This window comes from Paramormyrops kingsleyae, chromosome 24, assembly GCF_048594095.1.
Source record: "Paramormyrops kingsleyae isolate MSU_618 chromosome 24, PKINGS_0.4, whole genome shotgun sequence".
In the NCBI taxonomy this organism is placed as follows: Eukaryota; Metazoa; Chordata; class Actinopteri; order Osteoglossiformes; family Mormyridae; genus Paramormyrops; species Paramormyrops kingsleyae.
Genome location: NC_132820.1, coordinates 7,740,585 through 7,764,462, shown reverse-complemented (window position 1 = coordinate 7,764,462; position 23,878 = coordinate 7,740,585). Strand labels below are relative to the sequence as shown.

The 23,878-nt window shown below is 47.7% G+C and overlaps 1 protein-coding gene across 2 annotated transcripts in view; it reads left to right on the top strand.

Moving 5' to 3' along the window:
• LOC111839553 (latent-transforming growth factor beta-binding protein 3-like) overlaps positions 1-23,878 on the top strand; it is a 51,638-nt gene that overhangs the window by 5,734 nt on the left and 22,026 nt on the right. For both annotated transcript variants that reach the window (XM_023803588.2, XM_023803589.2), the window contains exons 2-15: positions 9,089-9,361; positions 9,479-9,642; positions 11,066-11,171; positions 13,407-13,499; positions 14,621-14,737; positions 15,182-15,337; positions 15,804-15,950; positions 17,991-18,004; positions 18,788-18,869; positions 19,486-19,572; positions 21,474-21,599; positions 22,356-22,487; positions 22,800-22,928; positions 23,534-23,653. In XM_023803588.2, coding sequence (XP_023659356.2) covers positions 9,089-9,361; positions 9,479-9,642; positions 11,066-11,171; positions 13,407-13,499; positions 14,621-14,737; positions 15,182-15,337; positions 15,804-15,950; positions 17,991-18,004; positions 18,788-18,869; positions 19,486-19,572; positions 21,474-21,599; positions 22,356-22,487; positions 22,800-22,928; positions 23,534-23,653 — 1,746 coding nt within the window. The remainder of the gene's footprint in view (positions 1-9,088; positions 9,362-9,478; positions 9,643-11,065; positions 11,172-13,406; positions 13,500-14,620; positions 14,738-15,181; positions 15,338-15,803; positions 15,951-17,990; positions 18,005-18,787; positions 18,870-19,485; positions 19,573-21,473; positions 21,600-22,355; positions 22,488-22,799; positions 22,929-23,533; positions 23,654-23,878) is intronic.

The window sequence follows — 23,878 nt, the reverse complement described above, 5'->3', positions numbered from 1 at the left end:
TTGAATCGTCGTGCTTGTGATGTCAGCGAGGACATTTTCTGTGACATACTGTCAGCGCGGTCATGTGAAAAGTTGTATTTTTAATCCGTAATTTATCTCGCCACTGTGGCACTCACCTAATCCTTGACTCTAATGGAGCCATTTGTGTGGGGCCACAAAAAAAAAAACACTGAAATGGATTGAGCCTTATTTTGGCACACGGAGGTGTAAAAACAAGACGCGGATAAAGAGGCAGCCGTGTTGGATGACGGGCCATCTGCGTGCGGGGCTCTTGAAGAGGCCGACGTGCTCAAATAAACGCCCACGTTTTTTTTCCGAGCTGAAAGAATTTCACGGGGCAGGGAGCGAGCGGCCGCTTGGAGCCCGAAGGTGGATTGTGGGGCTTCCGTACTGTGACTATCTGGGAGGAGATCTGGGATGTGTAAGCCGAATGAAGACGTCCTGGAATGGAAAGATAGAATCAGTGATGTCCCTTATAATTGATAAATATCGGCCCAATTCGAAGCCAGATATATTAAATTTCCCGCTCCACCTAATTTACATGAGTTGTGCAGATTGTGAGGTTCTGTCGCTACCACTGCAGTAAGCCTGAGGCACATGGTTTGAAACTACAAACTATGGAGAGTCTCCAAGTTGGCAGACAGCTACCTAGAATGTTTGCAATGTCACCCCTTTGGAGAGGAGGTAGCAGAGAGCCTGATTTAATACAACAAATCTAATCAGGCAGAGGCATCATAAGGAAGACTGCTGCAAAAACATGATGGTCACTCAGACCAAGGATGTGCCAAATCCTATTGCCTGTGTGCTTAATGTAAATACTTATTTAAAAATCGTATAGGGGCTCGGAATTGGCAGATAAAAATAATGAATGGATCGGATCAGGGTACCAAAAAAGTGTAACAGGATATCCCTAGTTAAAACCAGAGGATATGAAGGCTAGACTTAAAATGAAGGGTCTGCATCTTTGAATGAGGGGAAAAGTCTTCCCTAGCACTGCGGAATGTCACCCCCAGTGCATCTTGGGAAAAAGAGGACTTCTCTCTCATTGTGATGCTACGAGCTCTCTGTGCCTGTGATTGGTTCAAATTAAATCCCAAGGTCGGTTTAAATCCCAAACTTATCCCAGGGACTGTCTGACCCTGCTTTGTCAAACATGAATGTCGCTTTTGGTAATAAATGATGAATGATTTTAAAAAGCTAGTAAATGACTCTTCTCCACAGCTGGATATCTTAGCAGAGTGTTGAAGGGAATTATATCAGGATGCCCCCTTCATGGGACTTAAACCAACATGTTTGCATTAAACGTTTAGTTTTGTCTAGTGTGTAATCACATGGATCGTTACATTACATAATCAGTGAACATGTGGCACATTATGGAATGAAACTGGACAAGGAATAGAGAAAGGATCCTTTTAAAAAATGTATGTCGCTTTTGACGAAGGCGTGTGCAAAATAAATGTAATTTAACCCCCCCAAATCAAATGTGTCCTCCATCCCGTGCGCAAATGCCGTCGTTCCATGAAAGCTGAGGCATCGTCACCACCGGACCCCATAGCCCCCCACGGTCCCCCACGTCACAGCGCCCCCCCCCATCCCGGATCGCCTTTCCCAGCACTGTGCTTCGAAGGCCGTGATTATGTCATTTTCGTCGGGTTTTGGGAACGACTGCAGACGTCCGGTCTGGCTTGGCGGGGCCCTCCGTCGGTGGCGTGTGCCGGGCTATTTGAGGACGCGGCCAGGCGGTCGGGGTGCAGTGCCGCGCTCTTCATCATCACCCTCATCGCGGGGAATCTCAGACGTGCCAGTGAAGCCGGCGAGCCGCGGTCACAGTGCCGGCAGATGCTGGGAAGTCCTGCTTCTCAGAAATTCTGATGTATAATTAACCCAGAGTTTGTGGCGTTATGCTAATCGCCTCGTTAAGGGAAATCATGCTCTGTGTTTGATCCAGAGCGCCCAGCTGAACGTTCCTGGTCCACGTCATGTCTAGTCTCAACTGCTTATTGATGCAAATGGTTAAAATACATGGGGTGAGAGGAGATTCTAAAAAAAATGTTAAGGTGGGGGGCACATAATTCATATAGAGGGGCCAACAGTATCTTTAGCCAATGATATGTTTTGAGTCGGTGAATGACGGGAGAGGGGCCAATCAGCTTTCAGTGTCCCAGTTGTCCCGCCCCCCCAGTATACAGCCCTGCCTGCAAGGGAGGGGTAAACATGACATGGGCTGGGCAAATCAGATCTTCATGTTGTGTTGCTTAGCAACTTAATCTTCAGGTGTGTCAGTTGTCACAGGAAGAGGAGGAGGCCAGATTTGCTTTGAGGCGGGCCTCACTGGAACGGCGGACGTTAACGGCTTTGATCGAGGCTGCACTGCGGCCCTTGTTGCCGATCGCGCGGATCAGATAGCAGGCCGATCAGCGAACATCTGCCCTAAATCTGTCCCGCTGAAGCCCCCGGGAGCCATTTAAAAAATATAGGGACGTTCCTGCAGAATACTAGCCTGAGGCTCCCGTTCATATCCTACCTCTTTTTAAGGGGAAACTGAAAAGGACGAGTAAACACCCAAAACCAGCCGCCAAATGGATGTCCTCCTGTTATAATCTATAATTTTAATTATATCATTAAGATAAAAATCACAACATTTATATTCGGAATTCCACTCCTGGATACACGTCAGACATCAACCCAATTTCTAAGGCCTTATGCTTACAGTTAAATTTATCTATAATTCCCGTGACCTTGACTACTGTAGGTGGTTAGAAGATCGATGGATGGATGGATGGTTGGATGGATGGATGGTTGGATGGATGGATGGATGTATGGATGGATGGATGGATGGTTGGATGGATGGATGGATGGATGGTTGGATGGATGGATGGATGGATGGATGTATGGTTGGATGGATGGATGGATGGATGGATGGATGGATGGATGGATGGTTGGATATATCTATACTGTATATGATCATGCCAGCTCCTTTTACGCGGTCCTTTTATATACAAATCCAGATGTATGGTAAACAGCCAAGGTTGGTCAGTAAAATTATACCATTGGCACTGTGTACTGACTGCATTAGCCAGGGGCTGGTTTAAACTGGTCAGCTGCACATCCAGGGACACCGATCCCCAGCTCTGGGCCAGCTGCCTTTATTTGTGCTTCAGGGATCTTTAGGTTTGCCGGTTTGCAGTATGTCGAGTTTCTATCCACAGCCTGCCACATTTTCGCCGCCTATGCAGTGTAGCAATCCGTATGATTAGACACCGGACAAAACGGAACGTTTTGGTCCCATGAATAGAGTACCCAAATGTAAGGCCTATTTCATTACATATTGAGCAGTTGGCTTTGTCCAAAGTGATGTACATTTTTGAAAAAGCGGCGACATCCAGTCTCAGGGGTAATTGAGGTTTTAAGGGTCCTGCTGAAGAGCCCGATGGCAAAATACCTCTGCGAATTGTGGGATTTAAACCAGCAACCTTCTGAGCATTAGCACAGAACCTTAACCTGCTGAACCAAATGCCGAAACCATTCAACTTTTATTAACAGTTTCCGATGAGGAGATAGATGTTTGAAAATATATGTGGGTCACCAATGGTGTTAGATTTAGCTGGACCTGAGGGTGTTAGTTTTCGAGACTGTGGGCCCAGATCCCGGGGAGTCCGGAGTAACTGGTAAGAGGCAGTCGGATTGCAGATTATTTGGGTTGAGGCCTCCTGTTGGTTCTGACCGGGGGCCGTGTGGGCGGATGTTTGACGAGGGACCGGAAGCGGGTGGCTGACAAGTCAGGACTCTTCACGGCTCGATGTGAAGCCGCGCAGCGACGACTCTGACGCCCGGGCGGGATGGCCCTCCTCCAGCATCCTGACTCACACATGAGTAAGAGCTCACCTCAAAATCCACCTCTTCCTTATTACTTTGTTTTTAAACAGAGAGGCCCAGGGTGCCATTTTAGTGAATGAGTGAGTAGAGATTCCCGCTTACAGTGTTTACAGAGTGTCCTGGAGTGCACCCCCCCCCCCCCCCCTCTCAGACAGAACCCTGCTGAGACCTAATCCAGATACTCTGTGTGGTGAAGATTCCGGCCATCTTGCCCCTCACTGGCTCACATCTGGTTCTCCACTCTGCGGGTAAAATGGACAAAGGGTGACGTTTAATGCTTCTCGCAGACTTCCGGTGAGTCACCCGTGGAATGAACTCGGTCCTGAGCGCAGTGCAGATGTTCCACTCCACAGCGTGAGACGGCATGATGTGTGTGTGCCGTGATGATGATGATGATGATGACTGCAAGGCAAAAGTTTCACTTTCAGTTGAGTAGTATGTAGAAATATGTAGTATGAGGTGTAGTGTAATCATAAACATAGTGAGGAATTATGGGAAATTAAAACAATGAATCTCTTGCTTAGTATTGCTTGGACCATTGTACAATTTTAGTAGGTGCTGGTAATCAATTGTAGTTTGATTATTTGGTAGTAAATCAGAGTAAATGACTGGCAGGAACGTCTAACAAATTCAAACAAAACAGGAACCACATTACCAGTATGTGGAATAAGACACTTCTTATTCAATTTTATTAACCTTAATACATGTCTCATTTGGAAGGTCTTGAAATCGCAAGTAAGTGCCATCTGAAAATGTCAAAATCAAGTTCTTATTCTGTTACAAGAATCCCTTGCTGGATGTTAATAAAGAAAAGTTTTGTCCCGGAGGATTTTCTCACTGGGGTGATCAATGTGATGGGGGAGTGAGAACTGAAGTCTCCTAGTACTTTGATTTATGTCAAAAAAAAAAAAAAAAAACCTCGAAAGAGGAAGGAGGGGCTCATCCCTGACAACCGAGATGCTTGGACAACGAAACGGGCCTGGTGGGAGGAGCCAAACTGCTTTGGTGGCGGGGCAGGGAAAGCAAGTTGGACAGGGAGTGTGCGAGACGCGTGAAACAACTTCTTGCTGCCTCCGAGGAACATTTTGGGCAGACTGTACCACGCATGTTTCTCATTGTTTTGGATACTAAACAAGCAAACTGAAACATATACATAGCTAATGCTAATGCTAATGCTGTGTATGTGTCCTGTAGCTCAACAAGTAGAGTGTTGTCCAAATAATACAAAGGTTGTGGGTTCAATTCCCAGTAAATACACATAAATTGTAACCATTCTCTCTGATGCAGGGCTCTTTGAATCTGGACCTTGGTTCCAGGTTGTGTTTTCAGTTCTCCCAGGTAGTTAGTTTATTTCTGATTGGGCACAGTGACTTTACACCTAGTTCACAAGTAAAGGAAGGCTGGAAAATGAGCTGTGTTTGGAGCTCAAGGACCATGATTTGAATAGACCTGATCTATTGTAAGATGCTTTGGAAAAATGTGTGTACAGATCCACACTGTCAGAAATGGCACACAAAGGTGTGCTTCTAAAACTATTGATGCAGGTAAAGAGAATCTCCTGCATAGAGTCTGAGATCTGACTGAAATGAAGGAACTAAAAATATCCATTAGTATGGCTGCTTTTTCTGTCATTGTCACTGTGTGCCATTGTTTCACTATCGCGCCTTCAACAAACAATGGCATTGTGAGGTAAAAAATGTTTAAGGGGCTTTCCTGGCTCCCCCAAATCACCCAGCTGTCCGAGGTATCCCAGCATTCCCGGGTCTCTGTTTATACTGAACGGATCCTCGGATTTCCAGTTAAGATTTCCATTGAGAGGAACAACAGTGACATCATAATTCTGTCGGTGGTTCTGTGAAGTTAGCACTGGGCTGCGGGGGGGAAAAGGCCTAAACAGAGTCACACACACATACACACACACAGCAGATAACTAGCTAGCCGGGGCACAGTATTGAGACCACCGAAAGGTTTCCAGACCATCGTCCTGGTCCTGCAAGGGCATTATAAGTTTGTCACATGGCATTTGTCTCGCCTAAATGCCTTTAAATCACAGGACATTCTTTTGTTTAACAGATATTTCATGCGTTACGTTTACAGTATGTTGAATGATGATAGTCTGGGAAAATGTCTGGCTTGGTACCCGGGACTGACGGAGAGTAATCACAGTGACAGATGAGAACCTGGAAAGGCCAAAGCAAACACTTGGCCTTGATTGTTGAAGCCTGAACTCATAAACTACAAACCCATGAATCGGGTTTCCCATCCAGGATAAATCCAGCAGCTCTATTCCATGCGGCTTATTTTAAACGGATGCGTAACTGCGCTAAATTAGCTCTTTATACGTCATCTGCCGCCCGATTATGACGTAATCCAGCGTCACTGACCTGGGTCCAGAGGACGGGATGTAAATTAAATGTAACTACTGTTGACTAAGCGCATCTACTGTAAGGTACCAACAGGGGTCGCTAAGGCAAATTTACCGACCCCCCACCGCAATTTTCTTAATTGTCTTTCATCTCTCTATTTGAGTTGCCATTTGGGAGTTGATCGACCTTCTTTTCTCGCCTCGCCGTCCGATTCTAGCGGTTGCGTCGGCGCCACTGATGACTCGGAATCCCCGAGCCCTCAAACCAACATATCAGGATAAATTAAAGAAGAAAAGCTTTGCAATAAAGTGCTTCTGTTTGCGCATTTCTGCTTTAAGAATCCCCCTTGTACAGTAAGTTTGGCAGTCGATGGCCACATTCACGTGTGAGGAACTGTCAGGGGTCCCTCTAAAATTCTCGCAGGTGCCGGGTGCATGCGCAGTGCGTCGTTGCGGATTGGCATTTCATCGCAAAAATATTACCTCCTTTGCTTTCTCGCGTCAATGAGTCTGGTTTAAAAAAAAAAAAAGTTTCTGAAAATTGGAAAAACTGACTCTGGCGCAGCCGATCGACGCAAGTGCCACTTTCCATGAAGGTCTCCCGGTCTCGGCCAGTGTGACCAGTTGCAGCTCTCACTTAACCGGCGTGACCGCCCCTCTCAGCTCGGGAAGCCTGGGGGGGAGATGTCTGGAAAAACAGCAGACCGCAGCCCCCCCATTCCAAAAAGCCTTGGCCGATCGCAACTTTATTGTTGCCGGTAGTAAGAATATAAGTGGGGGCTACGTCCCTTTTTTCATATTTGCCTTCATGCGTGGACTTGGTTTGAGTTCTGTTTTTTCGCGATCTGTTTAGAAATCCCATCATTACAGGGCTGCCCGGGCGGCTCAGCAGACGCTCGTTCCTCCCCTAATTGCTTCAATGTGTCCGCGCTGCATTAGCGCCGCCTGGGCTGGGCGCCCTGGGTGGATCCCTGAGTAATCTTTCCCGTGTCGCTGGGTTTCAGCGAGGCTCTGGCTTTTTGTGGGTGATGGATGTAGACCTGCCCTTTTTCCTCCTGCAGGTTTTTTTTTTTGTTTCCCCCAAGTTCTTTTTTTTCATATCATATCGATTATCACGTACTCATTACTAGACGCCGACATTAAAGTTTTGAAGAATGAAAATATGAAAAGGGGGGGATATAAAAACAACACCAAAACATTCTGATTTTTTAAGTTCTCATCATGTTTCATGCTTTGTTTAAGTAAAGCCGTGTAGTGATCGGGACGGTGGACGTGAGTCAGAAGCGAGTGGTTTTCGGGTTGATTGCATTAACATGAGCAAAACATCTCGGAAAAACCAGCGCTTTCGAAGGGGATCGTTGTGATGCACAGGACAAAACTTTGGCTCGCCGATAAATAGTTTTGAGCTCCAACCGACAATCACGCCGAAGGCTCGGACGGGAAATGGTAAATCGGCCGGCCGATGAGGAGGGGGACCAAACCCCAGACCAGAGGGAACGAAATAACATCGGCTCCCTTGCTTTCCTCCCTCCGCTGTAGTTCACAGACTGCTTGAAAACGTGATCGAAAGTTTCAAGCTGGTCTGATCTCATTTACCTACCGAGTCACAGAGCCTCCAATTTTCTCCAATCTTTTCTTGTAAATGTTTTTTCGGTCCCAAAACTCCCCCATCAAACCCCTGTTCCTTACTAATTTTCAGTCTACTCTTTTTTTAAAAGTAATATTTTAGAAGTAGAACGGCTTATTACGCAAATAGAAGACCCATGGTTATATAAGTATACTCACATCTAGTTGTGGGTACGTGAATATTAATTATTCAGTTTGTTTTCAGTGCAGTGTATAATTACAGAATAATCGAGTCTTTTGTTTTCCAAAATAACTGGGCCTTAAACAGAGTTAGTGACTAGTGTGTCTCTGTTCACAAGTGTGTGAGAGGAAAAAGGTTTTCAACTGCAAAGATGGGCTTCAGTACGGCTAAAGCTGATTTAGGTGCCATGCAGTGTTAATGTCTTAGTATGAGAGAGCTGAGGGTCAGGCATCTAGCTGAGCGCTGATGTAATTTGTTGGCACGGTAACCGAAATCCAGAACAGTCCTGACCCAGACATCCCATAACACTGGGGACACAGGCCTGGACTAAAATATAGCCACACTGAACATAAGATGACTGATACTCTTTCCAGCTGTAAGGGTCAAAACCTCGAGGCAACTGGATTATGCAATGTATAGACAGCTGTGTGAGATGTGTGAGTCTGCAGATCGCCATGACGACATGATGGTCTGCACCATGCATCCAGGTATAACGACATCGGGACCGGTGCTTGTGATTGTCCATGGATCCCGTGTAATTTTTCTCTTTTCTGGGTTGCCGTTTTCAGCTTTGCATCTCAATATGTGTCCAGTATCGGGCTTCATCCCAAACACACTTAAACACGCCAGATGGTTTTAGGCTGACGTATCCCATCACTCACTTTTGCGATTTAATCATTAAACTAAATTGTCATTATTTTCTTGTATCACTGCTTTCTCCCAGCGACTTGATATAGATTTAGACTTGGCCGCCCGACTCGGCATGAGAAAATCCGTCTCCTGTTGCGAACGTGTCAGTTAGAGGTAACGATTGTGTTTTCGGTGCTGAACTTTTCCGGTTGAAATGAACTGTTTCAAATTAAACTTTGGTGGGATATGCCTGATGGACCTGAAAAGAATTTTTGGGTAATAAAGGGATGAAAGAGACAATAAGGGAAGAAATTGGACATGGGTGGAGTTTATGGACTTGTGGGTGTGAGACACACACACACACACACACACACAAACCTAACGCTTGTGCCTCTCTCTCTGTCCTGCAGTGGTGTGTCGTCACACATGCATGAACGGCGGGGTATGCAGCTCGCACAGTCACTGCCTGTGCCCCCCTGGATTCACTGGCCGTCTGTGCCAGTTCTCCATCCGCAAGACCCAGGAAGCCCAGGCAGCTGTAGGCAACAAGCAGCCAGCCTACAGTCTGCAGCTGGTTCCGGAAGTTTCTGGCCCAGGGGAGCAGGGGCGGGGGCACATGGCACAGACCCACTCCGTGTTCAGCCTCCCGCTGGCACCCGGTGTTGGGCATCACTCGCAAGAAGGTACCCCCGCACCACCACCCTTTCACGTGATTGGTTAAACTCGAAGCCCCGCCCCCTTCACATCTCCCCGCCCCCCTGGATTCGAATCTGATCCGGTTTCCCCGTTCGTGCTTCCAGTGCAGTTCAACGTGCGCGTCCACCACACGTCCGACACCGCCGTCGTCATCCATCCCGTGGACCATTCGGATGGCAAGCCCCCCCACAAGACCACGGTCCGCCTTATGCCGCAAACGCACAAGCCTCGGGGGCGGTGCTTCCAGGAGACCACGCCCAAACAAGCCGTGAGTGTCCAATCAGCATCTACGGATGAGTTTGCAGAATCGTTTTGGCTGCTCGGTAATTTCAGCCACCGCACATTGAGTTTGATAAAATAATATTTACCATTTGCTCTGCGTCTGAGGTATTTTGACGCCTTTGTTGTTGTTGTCCCTCTGGCTGCTGTCACTCGCTGTTATTTATTACGTCGTAATAAGGATCGCTTGTCCGCCTTCGACAAACAGAGCATCAAGGCCACATTCAGTCTGGCCTTGATCCGTGCCCTCGATCTCCACTTCAAAAGCAAATATTGTGGATGCATGGAGGGCGGGGTCAAAGGGGGGGGGGGGGCGCCGGGGTAACGGCTTTTGAGGCTGCCGTTAATGTGTTTTGGAAGCCGGACTGTGGGCGTTTATATCACAGTTAAACTAACGATTCACAGAAGGGGGGAAAACAGATTCTGATAAACTCGCTGAACTGCGGCCGCTTCGTGAGCCGGGGTGGCTGTGACTTCTGCATCTTTGGATTTGGGGATATTTTTATGGTCCATGCATTCAAAATCTCAAGTAATTTAATTGTCATATGTGCAGGCCACGATGAGATTCTAAGTTTTGTTCACTCCAGATGCTGCAAAATAGGGGGGAAATGAAACAAGAAAGCAACAGCACAGTCGAGTGCTTATAAAACATGCTGGGCTCACAGAATTATTGTTTAATTCTGTAAAAAGTTGTGAATTTATCTGCTTCATTACATAAACAGTGTTTAATATACCTGCACATATCATCCAGACATTTTCTTTTTATGAAGTGAATTTTTTTGACGGAAGTCCTGTTCTCGCCATTTTGCTATTAATTGCATTTGTGGTCATTGGCTCCCAATGGATACTGTGCACAAACGTTTGGTGTTTTATATTATCGCAAAGGTGTCGCTAATTGAAAAACACTTGCCTGACGATGAAGCTTTTAACAGCTCTTTCAGAACTAATGTGGTATACATTTTGTAAACGGGTGAATAATGTCACGATTTTTGTTATAAGACCGATAAATTAGCAATATTTTTACCGAATGAAGCAAGCATCCCAAGACGTTCTGTGAGCACTGTTCATATCTATCATATATTAAAAAAATAAAAATGGAGAAAAGTAAATAAAAGTGGTTGCTAATGTAAAATATACACACACACATACATAAAATATACATAAAAATATCAAATATACATACAGGAATTAGAATGGAATGTATAATGTAAAGTGGTTGGTCCAGTGAACCTAAATTATACATGAAAATATACGTACATATGAACATATGAATAGTAATTAAGTGAATATTTAAATTGCTTTTCGGCCCTGTGGACCCAGGGACGTTTCCGTATTAATGGGATGTTTCCGTATTAAAGGGATGTTTCCGTATTAAAGGCACCGTTGACTTTGGCCTCTCTTCCCTCTTGCAGTGCAGCAGTAACCCTTTGCCGGGACTGACCAATCAGGAGGACTGCTGTGGCAGCGTGGGAAATTCTTGGGGGCAGAACAAGTGCTACAAGTGTCCCAAACTGTTGTGTGAGTAGCGGACCTGCTGCGTACTGAGCCCTCCGTCTGCGACTCCCCTAGTCGCACAAACTGCCTAATCTGTCTGAGCCCAGCACTGCAATATACTGCTGAATGTATGGAAACTACTGTAAACAGACACGCGTCTAATTAGAACTATAGATAAATAACTTTAGGCTGTGGGGTGTTCCACAAAATGGGACTTCAAGATTGTCCAATAGGAATGCTCCTTACCTAAACTCTAATTGGACGATCATGATTGTCTAAAAGGAGCGCTCTTTACCTGAACTCTTATTGGCTGAGGAGTCTTGCTTTGTGGAACACCGCCGATCTACATTTGCATTAGTAGTCTGCATGTAGATGAGGTTAAAAGCAACTAATAAAGTAAAATATTTAACTGCAGTTAGAAGATCAGAATCAAAATCCTACAAATAATATAAGCAATTTGTTGGTGGAGGCACAAATATACATTTTAATCTGTCAAGACAAAATACACAAAACGATAAACAGCGTAGGGATAAATGGAGAGATAGCGAAAAGGTTCTTAATGGTACCATTTAATATTTTCGCAAAGAATTTCGAGTAGAAAGGTTGTTTTCAAACCCCTCTACCTAACCATATAAACTGGGCATTGGATCAGGGGTGTGTACAAGGGCGGGGCCATAGAGGAAGCAGCTAAAATCTGATTGGCTCTCAGAGTGCTGCCTCAGCTGTCATTCACTGATTCAAAACATATCATTGGCTAATAGTATGGTTAGCCCCTCTGTATGAATCATGCGCCCCCCCCCCCCCCCCCCCCCCCCCCCCCCACTTTAAAAAGTCCTAGAGTCACCTTCTGTCGAGGAGCTTGTACCCCAGGCTGCTCCTAACAGACTCCAGGTCTCCAGATGCCCCTCATCCGTCTTTGGCAGCCGGCGGTAGGAAAGTGTTGCGCTTGCTCTGACGTGTCCTTGTTGAAGTCGGGGTCAGGCTACTTGGACGTCGCCGCCCTACTGGCTAATGGAGGCGCGCCGCCTGGGGCTCTCGGATATGCGTGACGTTTTTGGGTCCGCCGGAGAGAGCTGGTTGCCTCCACCGTAACAAGCGCCCACCCCCCCCCCCCCCCACTTAGCTTCAAAGCAGAAGCCTGGGAGATCAGCTCAAATGTGAGGGGAAAAAATGTTCCTTGCTTCCCTGCCAGAGGCTAGAGCCGTATTTCTTCTTCCAAATAGCTGCACTCGCAGACTATAAACTTTTCCCGTTCTCGTGTTTTTTTTTCAATCTCCACTTCCCAGACAAGGTGGAATCTGGCTGAGGACGTCCTGCTTGTTATTTTTCTGCCTTGCGGGTCTCTTCATGCCTCGTCGTCTGTCTGTTCTAACTAGTTAAATCCAGTAGTTCTAAGCCTGCGGCGATGCAGAGCCCGGGGGCTGTGTGACAGGGTCACATCGCTCCACCGCGAATCACTTACGCACACGCGGTCGCTCAGTAAAGGCCGATCCGTCACCGCCGGTTCAATCCGCGCGTCTTTGGATCGCGGGGGGAAACCAGCGTACCACAGGGAACTCACACAGAGTGGCTGGACCCAAACCGAGCCGCGGAGCTGCGTGGCATTAAAGCACCGAATCTAGAAATCGGTTTGTTTTCCATAAACCAGAAGTGCAGAACTCTTTGGACCCCCCCCCCCCCCCCTCCATTTCTTATTTCCATTTGATTTATTTCGCAGACGCTTTTATCCAAAGCCACGCACATTTGAGAGAGCATGGTCAACTGGTCCCTGGAGCAGTTGGGAGTTAAGGGCGTTGCTCAGTGGCCCGATGGCGAAATCGCTCTGGTGACCCTGGGATTTGAACCGATAACCTTTCCGATTACAGGCACAGTGACCTAACTTGTTAAAAAAAAAACACTGCAACACACCACCATTACTCTGTAAGAGTTTCCGTCCATTCAGCAGCATACATGGTCAGAAAGCTTATCTTCTATCAATCCAGTCGTCCACCGTCTGATCGCTTGCCTTGACCAGGTTTGCAGGTTGAATCCCCCAGGGGCTGAGTCTTCACAAATGGTGCAGATGTGTCAGGCTGTCAGTGTGGAATGAGGCGCCGCAGACCTAAGCTGCCTCTGCGGTGGATAAGCCAGAAAATAACTTTAAAGATGTGAAGCAATAATCCCTCGACGCTGCTTAAACATACGCAGCAGCACAGTCCGGCTCTGTCACTGTTCCAATGGCTTATACTCCTTAACACCCCCCCCACCTTCTATTCCAAGACCCAGGAGTCCACAAACCACATACCATCATAGAGGAATATGGTCCCACCTGCCCACACGGGTACAAGAGGCTGAACAGCACTCACTGCCAAGGTAACGTGAGGAACGTCGTCACTGGGAATCTACCTCCTCCCAGTTTCCCCTTCTTTTCCGTTTCCAGTCGATGTTATGGCCACAGTTGTATAAGATGTTCAGCAGACGCTTCTGCCATAAAGGACGACATCCTAATGATTATTATATTAACTCACACACTCTCAATTAGGGGTTCAGGACCTTGCTCTAGGCCTCAGTGAACCCTGGGGTTCAAACCAGTGACCATCTGATTACGGGTACAGAGTCCTAACCTGCGGTGCCACACATTCCCCCCCCCAATTAGGTTATTTGTTCATTGCAGGCAGCACAGCAATGAAGGAGCTGTATTTGCTGTCGAATTTCAGCCAGTAAAAATCCCTGCGAGCTGATATCTCTCCCCAGGGGAAGGAGTTTCAGCGTTCAGCAGTTAAAAAAGAAACGTTTCTGCAGTAAACTTTGCTAATTATGTATGGGACTTAAAAGCTCGGCCTGCCGGGTTCCTTTCCAGCTCGATTCCCCGGAATCCCGCGAGCGGCCTGCCTGGTAATTATCGGCATTACCAGCGGAGTGATTTCAGAGAGAGAAGCTGGGAGTTTTACTGGGTGGCATTTAAAGACCCACAGAGCTGCTCGCTCACTCCGCCCCGCCGACCGTGGCGACGGCTAGGTGTGTTTTGGCGCCCAGCCAAAGGCACGTGTTCACAAATCATCGCCTTGACAACCGTCCGCCGCACGCTCCAGACACCCCTGAAACAAACTCTGTAACACTTCTGAACTTTTTAAAACCGCGTTTACTCCTGATTGATGTATCAGTACTTGAGTACTCGGTCGGTTGATTACTCATTAAGTAATGAATCCTGTTAAGGTCTGTGTACTGGTTACTGAGTTCATAAATGACTTGTGGTTTTTAAATAAGGAATATATTGCAGAGTAAGAGCCAGTTCGAGGTTAAATAAACAGGCTCCTGGGTGAAGTAACAGTCATGGTTTGCTGGAGATCTGCTTTCGTTTTGGTTAATTTGTGTTGTGCTTCCTCAGTGACGTGCCGGACCAGGACGACCGTAGCGTCAGGATTAGCCTGCCTGCCGCTGTGATGTTTCTTGTGATTCACTCCCCCCTCTCTGCTTCCCCCCCCCCCCAAAAGACATCAACGAGTGTACCATGCCGGGGGTGTGCCAGGACGGAGAGTGCCTCAACACGCAGGGCAGCTTCCTCTGCGCCTGCAAGCCGGGCTACATCCTCGACAGGACCAGATGCGTGGGTGAGGGCCTGCCACCCGCGCCCACCTTCCGGAAGCTTCCACGGGCCCCGTGCCGCGTTTTAGTCAAATCTGACACGAGCGGACAGCGTGGATCTGTGAAATGGGCCGTTATTAGTTATGATAAAAGGCAGTTTTTGAATTCTTAAGTACGGCGATTGTGTCAGATGCAGATATAACGATGCGGGCGAATGGCCATCGTGTCAATCCGTGTCCTTTCACGCGCAAACGGAAAATCTTATTCTGGAAGGTGACCAAATAATACAAACCCTGGGTGGAGTCCGTCCGTCTCGAAAAGCAGCCGCAGTCATTTTATGCCTGATTTCTTTGGAATGATTCTACCTGTTTTTTTCTCATGTCTTCTTCTCCTTTACCTCCTTCCCCCTCTCCCACCCTCGACTAACCTCACCCGTCCCCCCTGCCTCCACGTCGTCCCCCTACCTGCAGAGCCGCCGGTGGAACAGGGTCAGTGCTTCCTGATGGTGACGGAGGCGGGACAATGCAAGCATGCCCTGCCCACACCCCTCTCCCAGGAAATGTGCTGCTGCACCGTGGGCAAAGCCTGGGGCAGCAAGTGCGAGAGGTGCCCTCAGGATGGCACGGGTGAGAATAGTGGCCTCCCATAACCAGGGACGGGGACGATAGGCCTCAGACAGTGAACAGTCACAAGCAGGCTCACATCTAGACGTTAGCGAGGCTCCAATATTCTGATATTTACGGTATTGAAATGCATCATGTTGCTCGGTACAGTTGGCTCATTTCCCACGGTTGTCTCTCTTTCAGATGAACTTTCTATCTATTCACACATTCCTGATTTATATCCTTCTGCATGCAATGGTGTCACCTTTATGGAAATGTGTAACGAAAAAATTATTAGGCTGAGTTAATAATAGAGATTAAAGATTAAATGAGATTAAAATAAGATTAATAATGCAATGTTTGAAGCAGTATCTGGGGTTATAGGTGTGTCTGTTTAATTAATATCAATAACAAGCTCATCTCTTTGAATGATGATTTTCCATTTTATGCCGTAACCCCCCCCCTCCTCTCTGTACCCCCGGACTCCCAGCCTCCTTCAGTAAAATCTGTCCCGCCGGGAAGGGCTACTCCTACCAGACGTACTCGGGGAGCTTGATCATCTCCCCCCAGATGCTGCAGCTCTACCCGAACCTGGAGCAGCTTCTCCACCTGTCCCAGACCGACGGCAAACATCAGGGTGGGTGGCTGGGGGGGTGGGCGTGGCACATTTACACGATTCTCATTGGCCGATAGCTATCCGTCTGGGTTCTCTTTCGAGGAAAGGCGCGGCCGCTGCACTTTCACGGATCACGGGACGCACTCCCCATCCGTGCACCTCCCCAGCCTGGTGGTCTGCCAGACGGTAGTCTGCGACCTTCTGCGCCGCGCTAAAAAATTCGAATCATTTTATGAGTTTTGGATTTGACACAAAGGCGCGAGCCTGCTGAAGCTGTGAAGTTCACAAGTTCGAGGTTCAAACTGTCGCCATAAATCAGGGCCTGATTCCTTACATAGGCATCTGCGCGTCCCACAATTCTAAGAAGTTTCTAATCTTTTTTAGAAACAGACTGGAGGCACAGACTGTGCTGACTGACAAAGAACTGGGTCGTCTTTATTTGGGTTTGTACGTGACATATGGAATAAAATGTACATTTTTTTATCTTGTACACATAAAAGACAGATTCCCTGCAGGAATGGCGACCATAGACCTGGATCAGTTTAATCCAAGGTTCCAGACTGCGGCCGTTCATTGAGTGTGCGAGTTAATATGATAATCATTAGGATGTCGTCCGGCACGGGAATTTCGGTAACAAATTGTGATTGAAAATTTTTTTTTCTCTTCTTTACTGGCTTAGTATTTATAATTGTATGTTTTTTGTTTTTTTTTTGCTGAGTTGGTTGGTCTCTCCCTACCTACATATGGGAGTACGTACATAAACGCGCACTGATGATAGAATGTGCTAAACAACCTTTAGCTGTCGTGTTAACGTGTTCCAAAAATGAAGCAGTCTATAGCCAATTCATTTAAAAAAACAAAAGGAGGAGACAGAGGAGGAGGCTGGTAGAGAAGGAGAGCCGAAGACAGGCACAGGTGCAGACAGGGAGAGACCGACTGAGCCAGAAAAAAAGAAAATAAGCTTTTTTTCCAGCCACAATGACTAGCACAGTCCCTGTGGTTGCGGTACGAAGGGAATGCTTACCTGGTGTCGAATTTCAAGGGCTGAATGAATGCAGTTGTATTGAGTCAAAGTCAGTCCTTCTTCAGTGTATTCATCGGCATGCACGGCCATTAATTAATACCATGCTGTTCCAAAAAAAAAGGGTGTGAGCACATCATGTTCTGGTGCGACCAACTGGAAAAGTTAGTCTGGATCCCTGCATTAACCTGCACTGTCCACATGCGCGAATTTCCCTCCAGAGATTAATAAAGGATCTATATATCTATCCATATATCTCTCTATCCATCCATCCGTCCATACACCCACACAGAAATAATAATAATAATAATTCTCACGATGAAACTTCATTTGCCATTTGTACAAGTGCATTGGAATGTGTTAGCTGTCAAATATCCCATCATGCTCTCCTACACACACAGAGGCGAGAGTATCGCTTGAGGTCAGAGCGTAGGACCTGCCATGCCTCCAGCTCCACTGGAGCGTTTTTCTGGGGGTTAAGGGCCCTGCTCTCCAGCCCGGAGGAGGTGCGGCTGTTCTGCTGAGAGCGGGATGTGCACCAGCGACCTTCCGGTCTCGGCCACAGTCCACTAATCAGCCAAGCAACATTCCAGCCAGTATGCTTGCAGTTCTGGTGGCTCTAAGGGACCTGGGAGTACAGTTAACGGTTAAGAGAAGCTTGGCGTGATTCCTATCGGGACAGACCACTGGCATGCGACATGTGAAGTAAAGACCTGTTTGGTCACCACAAGACAGCTGGGAAACATCATCTGTAAAGAATGATCCGATTGTCAGAGGAATCAGGCTGCTCTTAGGTGGTGTATGATTTTCATGCTTTTTTTGGTTCAGTGTTTAATTTCACAACTTGCGGTACTTAGAGGGGAGTTAGAGCATCCCAACAAAACAGCCATTTTACCCATTTTACCGTAAGTCTTCATGAAAAGCGTCACACTTTTTTTTACTGTGTGATCCTCCAGTAATCATATTAAAGTGCAGCACTTCATCACTGACATTAGCCTTATATGAATTAATGACGTTTTTTTTTTCTGTTTTTCTTTCAGAGATCAAGCCGCAAGTAAGTTGTTTTCTTTCGTCAACCTGTCCATTAACACCGACCCAACTGCGGAAACGTGTCAGAACAGTTAATATATGAAGGAACAACACAAACCCTTCAAGAACGGGATCAATTCTGGGGGGCTGTGTAGATACCAGCTGCATCGAACCGCCAGTGACTCGCTGTCGTTCCATGAGGAGTTCCAGTAAATGGTGGCAAAGGAGGTGCAGGAGACACGTGCCCAAGGTGATCCTCCGTGTGGTGCTGTGTGTGAAGACAGGAGCACAAAGATGAAATTAAGATGGCCGACTTTGACCTTTGACCTGGCAGCCAAACCTCCAATGGCAGCGCAGGCCTCGTGGATCGAAGCTCCGCCTCTTACGAAAATGGGGATAAAACACAGCATCATGGGATATAGATGAATGTTCAAACCTGAGAGCAGCCAAGCGAAGCGGCACGCTGCCTGTGTTGGTCGGTGAGGTCCAGAATGGCTTTTTGTTAGACCAACTGGACCATCATCTCGCATCCTCTCACCAGCATGGCCCCAGATGGACATCGCCAGTCGTTGGCTTTGCAGTGACAGACCCTCCTCATTTTTTAATTCTACAGCCACTGCTCTTGCCCTTCATCTCTCTTTTGGCTAAACCTTCTCGTATATGTGTGACATCCGTATTCCCTGCTGTGTCCATGGAAGGATCCTCGTGTCAGTGTTTTCCTGTATTTTAGCAGTGTTGTCTTGAGCGTAGGCCTCGGTCTAACTGCAATGTCGTATGAATTTGTTGGCTTTCTTTTGGTGCCTCTCAGCCGCCCCAAAAGGAGGTGCCTCAGGTGGTGACCACGCCCACGCAGACCTCCACCGTCAGCACGCACAGACCCCAGATGCCTGGTAGGCCTTCGGCCAACCGCTTCCACTCTTCCTCAGCCCTGTGCCGTTCTCCTTTGAGGACTGCATCATTTTGCCAAGCCTTTACCTTTGCATACTGTATGCGTTCTCACATCCCTGCGTTAAAAATGGATGTGTGCAGCTAATACGAACATTACAGTAACACTCATTGTGGTCTGCATTTTAAAATATTTTTGGCATCTTTCAGTTTTGTTTTTGGCATCTTTCAGTGCCTGATTATGCTCTGATAGTTCTGGTCCATTGGAGATGCTGAATGAACTATTCTGTGACTTCTACGGCTGCTGTTTTCTTATAAATTATCGTAACAAGAGAATTTTATCTGGGCTGAAGATCTGCTCCGTGCTGATTTTTTTCTCCTTGCCTAAGTGGGTGAATACCACATGGCTTAAAAAAAAAAGAAAGATTTATTTTAGATTCAGCTGATGGCGGCGTGTGGAAATGTTCAGCGCACTGATGTTCGCTGGACGTCTCTGGTTTCAGCGCCCAGATTTGCCCCTGATTACATCATGCGGGTCGTGCGTCCATCCCGCGCTGGGAGGGGCTGGGAGTGGATATGGGAGAGGCTCCTGAATGCTTCCTTTCTTTCTCTGCCCCCCAGTGATTGTGGCCAAACCCACCCCGCATCCCATAATAAAAGTGGCTCCAGAGAGGGACTCCTTAGAGGTAGCCCAGACGCAGGTCACACGTGAGTCTCTCCGCTGGCACACCCCTGGTGTCGTAGTGGCTTTTGCTGGGGGGTCGGGACACATCCCAGCACAGTACCATAGCACAGAGCCAATAAGAGTGCAGCGTCTCCACATCCCAGCACAGTACCATAGCACAGAGCCAATAAGAGTGCAGCGTCTCCACATCCCAGCACAGTACCATAGCACAGAGCCAATAAGAGTGCAGCGTCTCCACATCCCAGCACAGTACCATAGCACAGAGCCAATAAGAGTGCAGCGTCTCCACATCCCAGCACAGTACCATAGCACAGAGCCAATAAGAGTGCAGCGTCTCCACATCCCAGCACAGTACCATAGCACAGAGCCAATAAGAGTGCAGCGTCTCTACATCCCAGCACAGTACCATAGCACAGAGCCAATTAGAGTGCAGCATCTCCACATCCCAGCACAGTACCATAGCACAGAGCCAATAAGAGTGCAGCGTCTCCACATCCCAGCACAGTACCATAGCACAGAGCCAATAAGAGTGCAGCGTCTCCACATCCCAGCACAGTACCATAGCACAGAGCCAATAAGAGTGCAGCGTCTCCACATCCCAGCACAGTACCATAGCACAGAGCCAATAAGAGTGCAGCGTCTCCACATCCCAGCACAGTACCATAGCACAGAGCCAATAAGAGTGCAGCGTCTCCACATCCCAGCACAGTACCATAGCACAGAGCCAATAAGAGTGCAGAGTCTCCACATCCCAGCACAGTACCATAGCACAGAGCCAATAAGAGTGCAGCGTCTCCACATCCCAGCACAGTACCATAGCACAGAGCCAATAAGAGTGCAGCGTCTCCACATCCTAGCACAGTACCATAGCACAGAGCCAATAAGAGTGCAGCGTCTCCACATCCCAGCATTGTAGGTGACAACTTTGTGCCATCATTCATGCATGCATCCATCGTTCCGTCCATCTGCCCATCCACCCTTCCGTCTGTCTGTTGATCAATCATCCGTCCATCTGTCTGTCCATCAATACATCCCTCCATCCCTCCATCCTTCTGTCTGTCCATCCATACATATATCCATCCATCTCCCAACCTATTATCCCGATTAGTGTTGTAGGGACATGTTTATGCCTGTTTTTAGGGCTTGCAGCAGACTTTCCACACAAAAAAAGTTGTTCCTTTGTTAGCAGGCATTCCGCGCCACATAATAAATCATTCTCGGAGGGCATGCACCTTACTCTCCCATAAAAGTACAATAAAACTCTCTGGGATGTAGGAGCACGATGGCTAGCAGTCTGTTCCTGCCTCCGGCCTTAAAAGCCCATGATGTTTCTGTTTAGCTTGAATCCCAGCGGAGTTACGTTGGAGTATATTCTCCATCCCCAAAAATACATACTCTCATTTAAACTAGAATCCTCTTGAGTGTTTGCATTATTAACCGTGTTCTTAAGAGCTTATATTGCTGTGTAAAGAGCACGTTGATCATGAAAGAATGGAACTGCAGACAATACAAAAGAATTACTCGTGAGTAATAGATTTTGAGTAGACAGGGCTGCTTCTGAAGATATAAGACTAGATAGGTGGCTGTATTTGCCATTTGCACAGGGATGCATTACATATAGGACACATGACGCAGGCATGGGCAGGCACAGGACAGTACATGTATGTGAGACCAGTCTCACACGTAAGATCCACATACGGTAACAGGTAATGGCCACAGTGTTGCCCATATGTGGCCGCCATATTGATTGTGTTTATTCTGGCGAAACAATAACAATGATTTCCACTTTGTGTCCTGTGTCATGCCCCGCCCATTGCCCTACCCTTGCCCCGCCCACTGCCCCACCCTAATCTCACCCGCCTGTTGTTCCGCCCATTGTCCCGCCCATTGCCCCACCCCTCGCCCGGCCTTTATCATGCTGCAGAAACGGACGAGTGCCGGCTGAACAGGAACATCTGTGGCCACGGGGACTGCATTAACGGACAGAATGGCTTCACATGCCAGTGCCACGCCGGCTACCGGCCGCACCCACAGAGGAAGAGCTGCGTGGGTGAGAGGGGGCGGGGCCTTTCTGACCGCCACACACGATTGGCTAACGCTAACGCTGCCGACTTCGGCCGTGGTGGTCACTTCCCCGTGACTCACAGGGGAGTCCAAAATCACACATGGAGCCAGGCTCAAAAAAAAATCACCAAAGCCACATTCTGGTTGCCATGACAGCAAGATTGCGGGTGGCTTAATTGATCCCTGCTCTCCTAGGCGACGTTGATGGCAGGTCTGCAGGCAGGAAGCGACGCTCTGTCCGATTTCGGGGACGAGCGGAGCGCCGTGGAATGTGACCCTTCAGTGCCAAGAGCAGTAAACCTCTTGAAAGCCACAGATCTGGAACGGAAACGATGGTTTTCCTGCAGTATTGTTCCAGATGATAAGAATTACAGGGAAGCTCACCAGGCGAACGCAACAGTGAGACCTTTAGGTCATAATGTCTGAGAGTGAAGCTTTCGTTTTCCCCTGATTTCCATTCCTGTCGGTGGTCATGACTTTCAGTTTCCGGGTTTTAGGCTTTTTACTTAAAAATCAGAGCACGTAGCACAATCAGCCATCTCAACAAGCATAAACCACAATCAGTAATCCTCATTTCAACCAAATGAATGGCATAAATGAACAAAAATATTCATATTTCTTTTTAGAACCAAACAACGCCTTTTCTGAGTCGTTCATTAATAATTAGATCCCTTGTCTTTGAGAAGCCAAGCCTGGTTATTTAAATGTCATTTATGCGTTTTAATGTTTGTGTTCTTGGTAGATGACAATGAGTGTGAGTCGGACCCCTGTGGATCCGGACGAGGCTCATGCGTCAACACCATGGGCTCCTACAGGTGTCGGTGTCTCCATGGTTACAAGCTCCTTGTCCACCAAGGGAAGCTCAAATGTGTAGGTGAGCAACGGTCCAGGACAGAAGGTTCTGTCAGGTGGCTCTTATGTCATCATTGTCATCATCGTCGCCATCGTCAGACGTCACGGGCACCTGCTGTTAATTCTAGCACAGTACAGCTTGCTCAGCCAATGACCTTTGACCATCAGGATAGTTTGAATAAATGTGCTGAGCCGCGCCATAGCATTCCCGACGACTTTTCTCAAGCCCCCCCATTGGTCGTTCCTCCCGCCCAATCAGACGAGTCAGACCCAGAAGAGACGTGGTCAGTCCGGAATCTTTGCACATGTGCTTGTGTGTGTGTGTGTTTCCCAGATGTCAACGAGTGCTACAAGCCGCACACCTGCGGCGAGGGAGGCAAGTGCATCAACCTGCCGGGAAGCTACAAGTGCGAGTGCTTTGAGGGCTTCAAGAGCAGGTCCCACCGGCAGCCTGTGTGTGAAGGTCAGTGTGGTCTCTCTGCTGCCCCCTTCTGTCTGTCTGCGCAGGAAGCAGAAAGTGCTGTATCGTCCAAAGAATGTCCCCCGAATATTCCTCAGACACTTTTAGAAATGAAAATCCCTCTGAAAGTCCCTCTTATAGCTTGTTCCTGCACGTGGACACTCTTCCAGATAGACGTTTGTATACTTACCAGGAAGTAACCAGTGGCCTGTACTACGAAGCGGGGTTACTGGCTTATTGGGGTAACTTGTCGGATTTAAGGTACCACAGTTTAAATTGACTTCATATTCGTTCACTTACATTTTGCCCAGACTACCTTAAATCCGACAAGTTACCCCGATAAGCCGGTAACCCCGCTTCGTAGTACACGCCACTGAACTAGTGCCTCAAAAAGTATATTAGGTGCATTCTGTTGGCATTTATGCAAAAATACTCTACACCAGATTACCCCCCACTGAATACCTGCTTCAGGTTTGCAGGGAGCTGGGTGGGAGCACAAATGTAGACTGGCCAGAGGTCCCCGAGGACCGGGTTGGGAAACACTGCTCTGCATCGACCATAGCTTTATGTAAGAAGTGGTCTGTTTGTGGTCTGCTCTCCCAATGCAGACATCAACGAGTGCCGGGACCCGCGGACGTGCCCCAACGGTCAATGTGAAAACAGGCCTGGTTCTTACGAATGCGTGCCCTGCCTACCTGGGCACCAGGCCCAGGGGGGAGTCTGCTACGGTGAGTCACGCATTCCTGCCTGACGACCTGCATGGCTGGCATGAATTAAACACCATGCACACCCCCTCCCACACACGCACACAGACCTCTACTCATATTTTCATTGGGGCCATTCATTTATATGGGCATAGCCCTAATGCCAACGATGACGACCTTAACCCCTACCCAGCCCTAACCTTAACCATAAGTAACCAAACACAACACAAGATTTTTGGCACTTTTAGT